Source organism: Fusarium vanettenii (genome assembly GCF_000151355.1).
Source record: "Fusarium vanettenii 77-13-4 chromosome 13 genomic scaffold NECHAsca_55_chr13_4_0, whole genome shotgun sequence".
NCBI lineage: Eukaryota > Fungi > Ascomycota > Sordariomycetes > Hypocreales > Nectriaceae > Fusarium > Fusarium vanettenii.
Window position 1 is genome coordinate 59,919 of NW_003315834.1, and position 13,447 is coordinate 73,365.

General features: G+C 52.4%; 3 protein-coding genes across 3 annotated transcripts; 2 read left to right on the plus strand and 1 right to left on the minus strand.

The window, feature by feature from the left end:
- Nucleotides 1–5,720: 5,720 nt before the first annotated feature.
- NECHADRAFT_97937 (uncharacterized protein) lies at nt 5,721–7,346 on the plus strand (the record flags this gene model as incomplete). The annotated part of the gene is made up of 3 exons (XM_003040894.1): nt 5,721–5,801; nt 5,877–6,433; nt 6,488–7,346. The coding sequence occupies 3 exons, from the start codon at nt 5,721–5,723 to the stop codon at nt 7,344–7,346; spliced, it is 1,497 nt and encodes a 498-aa protein (XP_003040940.1).
- A 1,111-nt stretch (nt 7,347–8,457) lies between these two features.
- On the plus strand, nt 8,458–9,114 carry NECHADRAFT_54515 (uncharacterized protein; the record flags this gene model as incomplete). Its single annotated transcript, XM_003040895.1, has 1 exon — nt 8,458–9,114. One exon carries the CDS (start codon nt 8,458–8,460, stop codon nt 9,112–9,114), a length of 657 nt encoding a protein of 218 aa, XP_003040941.1.
- A 318-nt stretch (nt 9,115–9,432) lies between these two features.
- NECHADRAFT_73084 (glycosyltransferase family 20) lies at nt 9,433–12,608 on the minus strand (the record flags this gene model as incomplete). Its single annotated transcript, XM_003040919.1, has 3 exons — nt 9,433–10,244; nt 10,294–12,241; nt 12,447–12,608. 3 exons carry the CDS (start codon nt 12,606–12,608, stop codon nt 9,694–9,696), a joined length of 2,661 nt encoding a protein of 886 aa, XP_003040965.1. The 3' UTR covers nt 9,433–9,693.
- Between the last annotated feature and the right edge of the window lie 839 nt (nt 12,609–13,447).

Genomic DNA, 13,447 nt, shown 5'->3' on the forward strand with positions numbered 1-13,447 from the left:
TCGCGAGCATCAACATCAGCTCTCGACAACTCAGTCGCTTCCTACACACTCGCCTTCTTCTCTCCTAACTCCTCACACTCGGCCGTTTACAGACGGCCAATGATTTTAACGACTTTATGACGAAATTCCTTTTAATGTGGGCATCGAGCTATTGCGTTGTTTTGTTTTGATTTGTTTCAGTTCCGGAAGCGGGAATGAAGCGCATTACGGCATGACTTGTTTACATGGATGATACATGAACTCTCTTTTTCCTCGCTCAAGCTGACGATATCCCTACTCTCGGATGGTTTTTGATGTTTACGGACTCGACTCGAATGGCAGCATATACACGATATCCCAGCTCCGCAGCTCGCTTCAGGGACCGACATTCACTTCAACTTTTCTCCAAATTGACTCTGGTTTGGATCATGGGAGTTGGCGAGGCAGTCACGTCACGAATTTTTAGATGGGTTTTCCTTTTGGGCTATGTTTTGGTTTGTCGAGGGTATCTCGACTCATCCCCTATGAACCGGATATGGTCAACTGGGGCGAAGGAGGACTTTTGTGCGTCGATACGATACCCTGATTTTGGCTGGGATTATATGGGCACGGTTTTGACCAATTCTACGAGTTGAACGCACGCTCTACTCGACGACGTTATTCGCAAGAATCACCGGCTGGACCGCGCTGGGGTCAAAGTATACATGGCCTTTGGATCTAGACCGGGGATAGGCGAAGGTACCTTGTTTGCTCGGCATGACACTCACGGTTTGGGCGGGTGGGTTTGGAAGTGATACCCAATGATGGACTGTTGGTTGCGGAATGGATGGATGGATGGTTGGGTGGATGGACTGTTTATGGGTTATGCTCAAGATGTTTTATTTAGCTTAGACTTGTTTTCTCAGGATTGTTCTGATGGGCTTTGTTACAAGGTAGTTTGTTAGGCAATGGAGTTGCGGCTTTGCTTACAGATTGATGATGAGGAAGCCTCATGCAATTATGACATATGACGTTGGAATGGATATCTAGGCAGTTATGATAGTCTCTTGCCTGGCCAAAAAGCCAGGCCGTAATTAATCCCATCTCTTCCCATTTCTATATATCTGGATGTTAGGTGTATGCATCGTATTTGGTCGGTGGGGAGGAAGACTGAGATCCTGGTAACAACACTGCCCGATCCGAAGACGAGGATCGTTTGTGAAGGTCTACTTGTCAGCTAATAATTTGTACAGTACAGGTTATATCGTAAAATTTCATTTAGTTGCTAATCTTTGTCAAATTTCGTGATGTAATCGACACTCGTAGGAGTGACTGTTTCTCCCTGGCTGGATCCAAAGTTCCACGAATGGACAAGTAATACCTGAACTTGGCGTACCGAGTGAAGCAATCACACAAACAGGGCACAAATTATGCCTACAAAAGTCTTCTACAGCGGTATTATGGCTGCCAGTATCGCATTTGCTCAATATCAAGGGAACCGCCGAGCCCCGTCATCCTGCAAACACACTTGGTACCCGCCACATGAAACGCCTTAAGGATTGGCGTCCTAGCGATCATGTGCTGACTTTGGGAGATAACCTCGGCCCTAAGGCTCGAGACACCTTGGTCCTGGTGTGTACTACTTGCGTGTAGGCCATGCGGATCGAGGTGCATAGCAAGATGTCTGTGTTCCTGTGGACATAGATGGCTTACAGGGGTATCGGAGATATTAGAACAACAGCAGAGCACGAGGACGTAATTCGACAATGTGAGGCTCTTGGCTTACAACGGGAGGCTGGGACCAATATTTGTGTGGGTGGTCATGATGGCGGTTAGGTCGGGGAGGCGTAGGCAAGCGGGGGAGGGTGACAAGAGGCGGCAACATGATCAACTCGAAGGCGAGTTTTCTACATTAGTTTACTAGTTAGTCTAGATTTGGGAAGAGACGTAGCGTGGGAAGTACCAATCTGGGCATCTGTGGCCAAGCATGATGGCCAATAGCCTTGGCCACAATGGGACTTGTTTGTAGAGGCTATGGCTGGCTGGATCCTTCGCCCCAAGTGGTGCCCATCACTGTACGTAGCCAGTCTAATGCGAGAGAGTGTCATCCCCGTCTCTTGTGGTGTTTCTGGACCTCGAGAGCACCCGCTAGCCTGGTTCTCGGGCAGCCGAATGTGATGGGGGCTGCAGCTCGATCTGCGGTTTGTCTCAGCGGGTGCGGTTTGGTCGCCAAGTCTGTGAGCGTCACTACGAAAGAGGACCCATAGGGCTTTCTGCATGTTGGGCGGAGTCTCCGTGAGGGTGTGTGGAAAGGATCATGGCACAGTTGGTGGTGGTGGATGGGCTTGACGCTGGTGAAGGGCGAGATGTGGTGATGAAATAGAGTTTGCTCGATAGAGTGAGCTGCAGGAAAGTGGCCATGATCAAGATGTAGATGCGTCTTCTCGAGTCAGATGTTCCTGGTCTGGAAAGGGGTAATAGGGCTATCATGATGGCATCGCAGGGTGTCCGAGTCTCACCTTGAGGATTAGCCATGAACACCACGACTTCTGGAACCAGCACATGATAGCTTTGACGTTGCTTGCCTTGTCAAACTGTAGAAAAACACCACGTTTTCTCACCGATGAATTGCCACATTCCAGTCCGAGGCTGCGAGAATAGGATTTCTAGCAAACAAGAAAAAGCTCGAGCGAAGAGGGCCCCAACAATTTGGGGCAACATCATTCTAAAACCGAAATCTTGCATGAACCATTGAGTTCTTCCTCTTGCGTGTGAATCATCATCCGACGCCTATCGGGACACTCGGGCTCGGAGTCTACGAACTTGATGATGATGGCTGAGGAGGGGGGCGTATGCATGAGGACTCTCTCGTAAGAGTTCCTTCTTGGGCAAGTTTACTGTCAAAACAGGATGTGAAGCGGTTTCCAAAAGCAGGCTGGGCTTGGCTGGAATGGGCTGGGCCTTTTCCGTTTGGAACACTCGCCGTCGACGATCAGAGCTGGGCAAGACGCACACTTACGGCATCATCGACCACATGTAGAGGAGGTCTGTGTGTCTCGCACGCGAGGTGATGATGTGTAAGCCAGTGCATGTGTGTGTGTGTGTGCGTGTCTCGGAGAAAGACGCCCGGTGGACCTCATAGGTCTGGCGCGATGGACTCGGTGTGACAGGAGCGGCAGCTTGGTGGAGGTATCTCAGGGACGGGACGGGACGGGCTGAGTTGAAGGTGCAGTATAGGCCGGGGTATTGCGGTTCAACTTGCTCCTTGTTGATGAAGAGAGATCCCCGGGTGTCAGATCCTGGCTCGAGAAATAGAAACGAGTCAATTAACGAGCCAATACCCCTCGATTCCTGGACACTCATTGCTCAGCACCCTACCCATCAAGGCGTGCATGTCTCAGTCTGTCCGCAACTAACCCTAGGATCAACATTACATACAGGGTCAACCACATCAAAAGCAAAAAGGGGACGTCATATCCACTCTTCAGCTAGACAACCGCCTTCTGGGCTTGCGCCTCCAAGTGACAGGTCCGTGGATTTTCAGGTTGACATGGGAGCGATAAATGCCTCGTGCAAGGAGTTGAGGCGATTTAGACGACTTGAAGCAGGCTGTGAAGCTAATACTGAAGTTCCGAATAAAGACAATCAGCTGCGTTATGAACCTTTGTGGTGTGTTGAGGACTGCACTTTCGCCCAGGTAAGATGGAGATAGGGCACAGCTTAACAAACCATTAAAGCTTCCCACAACCAATTACAGCCTGTACCCTTAAAGGTTCATGTCTAGCAGCAACGGTTCCAGCTGAAGTTGTGCCTCGCAACTTCAAGCCAGCCCAAACACCCCTGTTCTTCTGCCAGGGCCCCTGGTCGTAACGTCGAGGACTAGCCAATAACATCAAGTATGGCCTACTTGCAGAGCAACTGCGTCGAGAACCTGGTTCTTGGCAGGCATCCTTGCATTCTGTACCTGCGTACCGCGCCTCCTTGTAGCTCATGTCTCAGGATCTCCTTTAGGAAATTCTATGTTAGAAAATTTTACGAAGGCCATTATGACTCTCGATGTGTAGATATTTGGTATGAGAGGTTTAAGGTGAATGAACTCGAGGGGAAATACCCCTCTCACTGCAGAAAAGCCACAATGATCTGTCACAAACTGACGTGGAGGCTGTCAGCCTTATCGCTCTGCTAGTCTAGTATAATGATTGGACGTCCCAGAAGGCTCTAGGACTATTCTCCGGTGTAGCTGCACAATCTATTGACTCTTAGCCTACGAGGCTGAGTCCTCGTGCCATTTCCTCAGCTGGTATAATGGCAAGGGACCATGCCTGAAATGTTTATTCTTAGATAGGAGGCCTACTACACAATGTATCTCAAAGATGATTAACCGAGGGCCCATCATCGCCGCCTCTCCGGCAGTCTGGTTCAGGGATACTGACGTGACCGGGGTGACGGAGCAGGGTAGGCCCAACGCTTCGTCACAACCATGCATCCTGCGTCTATAAGGCCAAATAGAGAAAAGATCCTGATCAGAATCGTCCGAGTTCTCCGCGTTGGGTTAAATATGTTTCACTCGTGGGCGTTAGCGGGTTCCTTGGTCCCAGCCTGTCACAATCAGCCTTGACGGGGGGCGGCTATGTCACTCGGACCTCCTGATCCCTTCCACAGCTAAGTGATGTCTCAACATGGATGCATGTTCCATCGAATAGAGTACAGGAAATGTTCCCGCCAACGCCCGAGCCCCCTGACCGGGGCGTTGAAAAGAGCGACAGTTGAAGGCTGACGGCCCGTTCCTTAGCTCGGCGAGACAGGCGCGCCACGAACCCCCCCCGTGAGCACGTTGTCGGGAGCCGTTGTGCAAAGAAGGCGGGTATAGCAGGGATAACCTAACGTTTGGCTGGCTGATTTCAATAGTTATGCGGAGTTGATGAGATACAATATGTGCCCCGGATGGATGGGTGGGAGCTGTGATCAGGGGGTGTCCGGCCTCGAACGGGAGGACTTTCTCCCACGAGTGTTTCTGCATGTTCGACAAGGCTATAGTGAGACACAGCAGCTCCCACACTCTTCTAATGGTGCTCTTGGCACATTGATATGTCTAGATCCCGGCTCTGCGGTCCCGGTACGCTGAGGGTGGGTTGTGATGGGTGCTAACCGCCCAGCTGGTGTAAGTGAAAGCCCGTGTCCTACACCCTCTCCCTCCCAAAAGGAGAGACCGGCGTGCAAGAATCATCGAGAACGTGGAGTCCATGATCCCCTCCCATCCCTCCATGTTTTGAGACATCCGTGCCCCAGTCCACGCAGACATGTCCCAGCAAATCGGTTGTCAAAGGCCACCACTCTTGGCGACAGCCCGCCCTCGTGGGACAGCTGAAGACCACACTCCCCTTGCTCTATCATACGACTTGAGAGTCTGTAGATGCTTCGAGACCTGTGATGAGTTGAGTCCTAGAACATGGGAGGCGTCTGGGGCGCTCTTTGTTGACGAGGACCGAGCAAAGGAGAACAGTCCAGACAAGAGGAAAGAGATTAGAGATGGATGTTATAAAAGGGGATATTTCTTTCAAGTTTCTGAGAGTAGAGAACAATAGAGAAGCAGCTTCATTGTTCTGAACATTAGTGTCAGTGAATCATACTCCACACTGCCAGTGCCTGCCAGTGCCAGTGCCAGTATATCAACAACCTGTTTGTTTTTCATCACCACGCTGCTTCATCGCACGATCAGCACACCCTCTTTTCAAGAGATCACCAATCACGGACTGATCGACATGGCTGTCGCTGTCGACGTCTTTGCCTTCCTGGGCTACAAGACTGAATTCCTTAACGGGCGACTTCTCCTTTCTGCCGTCGTCGACCTCGCCCTCATCTTTTGGTTCCTTTCCATCCTCTCCTCTATCGTCCACTACCTTCTTCCGCGCCTTCAGTCTTCTTTCTCTTTCTCCAAGAAGTCTTCCCACGATGGTTATCTTCGCATCTCGCAGCTGCCTCAGCTCTCTTCCCCCATCCCCTGGTTCGGTCATCTTCTTGGCCTGCAGCGTGACACTGCCCGCTATGTCAACACTGTCATAGCGTCCACTGCCGCCCAGGTCTTCACCATCAACATTCCCTTCAAGCAGATCATCGTTGTCAATCCATCTTTGGATAAGCAGCTCGCTCGTCATGTTTCCGACACTGGTCTTGCCCAGATTCTGGCCTACGTTGGCTCCCGCGTCTTTGGCCTCGGACCGGCCACCATCCGGGTCATTCTTGACACTGACCCACGACGTCTTCACCAAGTCGAGTTCGGCAGACCCGAGAACCTCAAGGCTTTGTCCGAATGTTCAGGTGTCTTCATTTGGGATGAGATGAACAAGATGGCCCCTTCCACCGAGGTCGACCTCGCTCACTGGATGTTCGGGCTTACAGTGTCTGCCACTGCCAGCGCAGTCTGGGGTGTCAAGAACCCCTGGCGTATGGATCGCGAGTTCGCCGAAGAATTCATGTGAGTCTCGCTACCAACAAGACGATTGATACCATATACTGACAAATGCCAAAGGAACCTGACCGAGACCTTCGATTCCCTCTCCCGACCTGTCCCCTGGCTCACGGCCCGATCCGCTTACAAGTCCCGCGACTTTCTCATGAAGAGACTTCGAGAGTTCCACATGCAGCACCGCGAGTCTCGCGTCAAGACTGTTGCTCACGCAATCAACGTCGTCGCTCATTCGGACCCTGACTGGGAGACCAACCCTGACTACTACAACATTGAAATGGTCTCGGCTATTGGCCTCCTCGCGACGGCGAGCACGCTCTCAGTCTGGCTCGTCAGACATCTTCTGGCTATTCCTGAGTTGCTCAAGGTTGTTGTCGATGAGATCCAGCAGCTCCAGGTTGTTCAGGCTCAGACGCAGGACGGTCTCAAGCTGGACCTCACCAACATCCGCACCCTCTGCCCCTGGCTCGTTGCCTCCTGGTACGAGAATCTTCGTCTGCACATGACGGGCGTGCCCCGTCTTGCTCGACACGAGTTCGGCCTCACCCTCCCAGGATCTGAACCACTGGCGGTGTCTCAGGGTGATCTCTTCCTTCTCCCCATGTGTGCTTCCAACCTCGACACAAACGCCTGGGGACCCGATGCCGCAACTTTCCGACCTTCTCGCTTCATCACCAACAATGGAGAACTGTCCAACAGCCTCACCCGCAAGGTCAAGGCCTTTGGTGTCGCGGGCAACCTCTGCCCCGGTCGAGTCTTTGGCTTCGAGACAGCCATGGCCATGGTCGCTGGCACACTCGGTACCTTTGAGATCAAGAGTGTTGACGGCAAGGAGTTCACTGTCCCCGGGGTTCGCCAGGGCTTCAATGTCGGCTTTGAGCGGTACGCTGACGACGTCAAGGTTGTGCTGTCCAAGCGATAAGCATCCTTTCTTCTAGGATTTGCGTGTGTTTTTGTCCTTGGTTGGATTCTCAGTCTGGTACATATTGGTTTTCAGGTTTACATGGATGCCTTGCGTTGACGCAGGCCACAACAGAGTAGTTGGTCCTTACCTAGACTAGATCAGACTAATAAAAAAAAATGAAAATATCTCTCTTGATCGGAGGTGATTGAGGATGTCAGAGTAGGTAATTCGTGACAATTCAGAGATAAGGGAATTAAACCATTTAAAGTAAAGGATTTCGTGTGGGAAGTTGAATAAGAATGTGTTCAGTTTCTCTTTAAGCTTTAGGGGGAACGTCCGACTTGACATAGGGAGGGTCAAAGGAATCGTCCTCGCTGTTGACCTTTATGGCCAGACAGGCTTGGAATAACAAGAAAAACCTGCTCATGAATCTCTACGAACATTCACATTCGCTTTATCTGTTAAAAATTTAGTCTCCAGGTTTTAGAGAGAGAAGATGATTACCTCCCTTTATCGGTGGGAGGCCAGGCCAAAGCGGCACCGCCGCCCATTACGTTGCAGGGTCTCTCGAGAACAACAAGCGAATCGGATACTTATCCCCCCGTTCTATCAGATAAGCCTAAGGGGGATTACAGTGATAAAAACATCAAGTGTATGCAAGAGGCAAACTGCCTCGTTCGGATACTGGCTGATGTGAGGGTTGGTCATGTTCCAACTAGTAGACAGTTCTCTTTCGACAGTTTGAACATCAGAGCACTTGAAATAGAGCACAATATGACTCTAAGCCCTATCTGAAATATTAATACTACGAGCCTTTGACTCAATAGTCATGCCCTTGGCATCAAAGAAGTGGGCTTCGACCGTCCTTCGGCCGAAACATGTAAACGAGACAAGCATCGGGGCTGACATTGGAAAATATCCACGGGGCATGTCTTACTTATCGAGCGGCCCTTCAAGACAAATTCCCTTACTAATGCTGCTTGATCTAATCTCACCGCATTGTCGTGATGAATAATGCCCAGTTACAGAGCGACAAACTCCACTTAGGGAGGACTCTATATAAACAGCCACAAGTATCATTGCAACTTGAGTTTTCAGTTCCAATGCATTCAAGACTACAACAAGCACAATGAAGCCCATCATTCTCTACTCTCACGAAATCGGTCCCAACCCCTGGAAGGTTGCCCTCGTCCTCGAGGAGCTCTCCCTTCCCTACGAAACCCGCTTCATCGACTTTACAGCCGTCAAGCAAGAGCCCTATACACTTCTCAACCCCAATGGCCGTCTTCCAGTCATCCAGGACCCTAATGTTGGCATCACGCTTTGGGAGTCAGGTGCCATCATCGAGTACCTCGTCGAGACATACGACAAGGAGCACAAGATCAGCTTTGACTCTGTCCCGGAAAAATACCTAGCCAAGCAATGGCTCTTTTTCCAAGTCTCGGGTCAAGCTCCCTATTACGGCCAGGCTGGCTGGTTCAAGAGACACCACCCGGAAAAGGTCCAAAGCGCAATTGATCGCTACGTCAATGAGATCCTCCGCGTCAACGGTGTCATGGATAAGGTTCAGAGCACACAGGACTGGTTGGTCGGAGACAAATGCTCCTACGCTGATCTATCGTTCTTTGCCTGGCAGAGATGGGTGCCAGAGATTGCGGGAGAAGACCTCTACGATAAGTTCCCGCATGTTGGGGCGTGGTTCAGGAGAATGGAGGAGAGGCCGGCGGCGCAAAAGATTGTGGCGGATCAGGAGCGTGCTATTGCGGCAATGGAGGGTGTCAATTAACTTGAAGAAATATTGCCGTTCCGTCAAGTATAGGGGGTTGTTCTAATGTTCTTTGTTATAGTTGAAGCCCGGCCTTTGATGGGATGGATAACTAAGCCAGAAGACCGAGAGTTGTTCTTTGAGACAAAGACTAAGAACCCATGCATCAACCTCACCACATGAGCAGCCAACTGTGTCCAGATCAGGAACAACCTCATTTCCAACCAATCATACTCTTCTCTAGGTAGCTGTCCAGTTATAGAAAGACTGCAATTAACATCACTTATTACTAGCTCACTTGTCAGAGCAGACTGTTCACTGCGAGATTGGCAAACTACGAACTTTAATGTCCTTGTATTGACAAACGCTATACAAATGTCAGGTACGCTGTAAAACTACGTCTTCCTCCGCATGCCTCGTATTTTGTTCTTCGATATCCTTTCCCGTCTCTCGCTATGCTGTCCATGCCAGTTCATGCGCCCATCTTCCCCCGTCTATCTTTTCCATCCTATCTCCGTCTTTGTCCAGAAACGCCCAAAGCATTAGGTCTCATGCATATCTCCTCTGTTGCCATCTGATTCGCCTATACACTCTTCACCATCACAGCTTCTCGTCGGGGATACGTCCCTCGACTGTGCTCAGCGCGCCGAGGTTCACCTCGCCGAGCCTCTCACCGGCATCCTGGACACCCGCCAGGAGGGCGACGCACTCAATCACATCCTCTGGCTCTAGAAGGTGCGACTTGGCCAGTGTCACCTTTGTGCTCGCACCAACGGTCACTGTGAAGACGTGGTTGGCGTCGAGAACGGTGCCTGAAGCAGCGTTCAGGCTGCGGAACATGTCTTCGTCGGTAAAGTCGTCACCCATGCAGAGCGCAAACTCGAGGTGTCCGGGCTTGGGGGTGTTGGGGATCTCATCAGCACCAGGGTTGTGGTACATGGTGATGAGACGCTTGGCAATCTCGCCCTTGTTGATAAACGTAGGGCGCACCTCGATGTTGGCCTTGCCAGGCATGACCTCGACGTCCCACTTGGTCGCGACGGTGGCCTCAAGCTCCTTGTGGCATTCTCGTGACATGTGTACACCCTGCTCAGGGTCGGCAAGACGGTAGTGCCAAGTGAGGGCGCATCGCTTTCGTTCGATGAAGGATCCTGCCAAGTTAGTCAGTTTGCGAGCCAGTCGGTGACGAGAGCTACATACCTTGAACCTTGTCTGTGTACTTCTGGAACACCTCCATCACCTCACTCTGCCACCCCATGTCAAACTTCTCAGCCAGGTTCTCCCATTCATCTGTACCGGGGTGCTTCATGAAACTGCCGTGCTCGGCAGAGAAGCCCAACTCAGCAATGTGACCAAGGTGCTGCTTCAGGAACACCTGGTCTCGTCCCGAGATGATCCAAACGGCGTTCTGAGGGTCAGCAGCCAACAGCTGCAGCGTGTGGATGAGGCGCTCAGAGGGCACGGCAGCACTGGGCTCGCGCACAATAGGCGTCAGGGTACCGTCATAGTCAAACATGAAGAGACGCTTGTTAGCTGTCCGGTACTGGGAGAGGAGGAGAGCACGGTCAAGCAGGGGGGTGGCATTGGCCGAGCCCGTGTCGCCCAAGACGTTGTACACCTTGCGGATAAACTTGGTGATCCACGACTGGACGTTGTGCTCGGTGACGTGGCGGTACAGGCTGGACTGCATAGCCTGACGCTTCTCATCCGACATTGTCAGGGCGGCATTAATCTTCTCTGCCACGCCGCTGAGGTCCCAGGGGTTGATGTGGATGGCGTCACGGAGACTGCCGGCTGTGCCACTGAACTCGGAGAGAATAAGAGGGGCGTGGTTCTCCTTCTGACACACAATGTACTCCAGACTGGTTGTGTTCATGCCGTCACGGACAGATGTGATGAGGCCAATGTCGCCAGCCCGCAGCAGAGCAAAGTACTCATCCTGGTTGAGGTACTGGGGGTAGTGCTGGACGGGCGAGAATCCAAGACTGCCGTACATGCCATTGATGCGCATAACGAGCTCGTTGACGCGAGAGGCGACCTTGCTGTCATCCTCGAGCTCCTCCTTCTCAGCCTCGACGCTGGTGGGCGAGGTGACCTGGATGAGCACAACCTTTTCGCGCCACTCAGGGTACATCTCGAGGAAGCGCTCAAACGCCTGCAGCTTCTGGGCAACGCCTCTAACACTGTCAAGGCGGTCTCGTCCGACAATGATCTTCTTGCCGTGGTAGAGCTTGCGGAGAGCGTCATACTTTTCCTTGACTGCTGAAGTCCAGGCAAAGCTCTCAACCTTGGCAGCATCAATGCCAATGGGGAAGACGCCAACCTGGACGCGAGTTCCATAGGCATCGATTCCGAGCGTGTCAGACGGGAAGCCGAGAATTCGGGTGCAGCAGCTGAGGAAGTGGCGAGAGTAGCTGTAGGACTGGAACCCAATAAGGTTGGAGCCCAAGACACCCTCCAGCACCTCCTTGCGACGAGGCAGGCAGCGGAGGAACTCGCTACTAGGGAAAGGCGAGTGGAGGAAGAAAGAGATGTACATGTTGGGAACACGCTGTCGCAACATGCTAGGGAGAAGCATGAGGAAGTAGTCGTGGACGATGACAATGTCGCCGGGCTTGTAGATCTCGATAATCTTGTGGGCAAACTTCTGGTTCATACGATAGTAGTCGGCCCACTGAATGCGCTCTCGTCGGCCGTCGGTAGGCTCATGCTGCTTGTAGTGGAGGAGTGTGTAGAGATCTTGCTCGGCATAACGGCGCCAGCGAGCCTGGTCCTTGAGGAGGATGCCATCAGACGAAGACTCGGACTCGTCACACAACCAGACGGGATAAGTGCGGATTGTCTTGTTGTGGGACAGACGGTACTCGAGACGCTCCTGATCCTCGTGGGGAATCCAGAGACCGTCAATTGGAGGCGGAGTCGGCAGACGAGTGGTGGCATCGACGGGAACCGGCGCGGAGAGGGCATTGAGAGAAGCGGCGCCTAGTGTGTTTGGCGCGGGCGTACCAGGTGAAGAAACGACGTCATCGGTGGGAGCGTCGATCTCTCCCGTCCAGGCGACAACGGTATGATTCCATGGAGTAGCGTCGGACGAAAGGTAAGCGAAAGAGTCGAGGAGCGCAGATTGACCGCGGCGAGCTTTCAAGTCCTGTAGAGAGAGCGGGTTTTAGTCGAGGCTCAATTTTCATGTGATCCATCACGGTGACAAGGGCGAGCGAGGGGGGAGGGGAGCTAGAGCTGGAGCTGGCTGGAGCTTTGCTTTGGAGAAGAGGGGAAATGCATCGAGCTAATGAACGAGCCCGCGCCTGGTGGCCGATAAGAGATACGGGGTGAGTGAGAGAAGAGAAACTTACCCAATCGCCGCCTTTTCGATAGACGAAAGAATGCGGTGTGTTGAAGGTGGCCGAGATGATATTGCCGCTAAGAGCCAGCTCGGGGTTGGCAGCTCGAATCTCGGACAAGGACTCGCGGCGTCGCAAGGGGGGCGCGCTGGCGCTGGTGCTGTCGGCAGCCATTTCGACGGTAGGTTATGTGATGATGTGAGAATCAGGCTCAAGAGAGAGGTTTCGGTAGACGAAGAGCGGGTTAGTAGGCGTCTCCTTGGGTCGTCTTGTCGGTGGAAGGGGATCGCCGTCTCTCGCTGTCTCTGCCTGTGATCGATCCCCGTGGTCGAGCGAGTGAGGGACAGAGGTGATGATGCAAGAATGGATGCAAGAATGAAGCTGCGCGGAAAGAAACAAGTGGTGAAGAAGAGGAATTGGCGGTGTTCTCCGAGACTGAGAGCAGACTGACGAGGCAGACGGAGCTGGAGAGGGACGAGGGGAGAAAGAGAGATGAGATAGCTCTAGTAGAAAACAAGAGATCGGTGACGTTGGTTGTCAATCGACGACGGCGGCGTCCCAGGCCCGTCGGTCGCGGTCCTACTACTGCTTCCTAGGGTCTAGTCTTGCAAGTCGGGCCGGGCGGTTTCGGCGATTCATGGTCGTGCCCCGTGGGTAGGGAGGGAGGGAGGGTAGGTGATGCTGCTTCTGGTTGAGTGAGTGATCCAGTACGGTACCTACCAGGCGCTGGTGGAGGTGGGGCATTCCAAGGTACCTTGGTTCCATTGCTTTTTTGCGGGTGCACGTTTTTTATGATCATGGATGCGTCAAACTGGCACCCGGCGTCAGGCCCAGGGTGGACGGTGTGGGTAAGCAGCATATTTTGGGAGGGAGCATTTGGCGAGGCATACGAGTGTTTTGGGAATATGGGAGTCAATTGAACAGATCTATGCTGACTGAGTTTGTATCATCAAGAGTTTTGCCTATTCTTTCAGTGGTTGTTCTGGTGGTGGCACTCTCTTCAACTTCTCCCA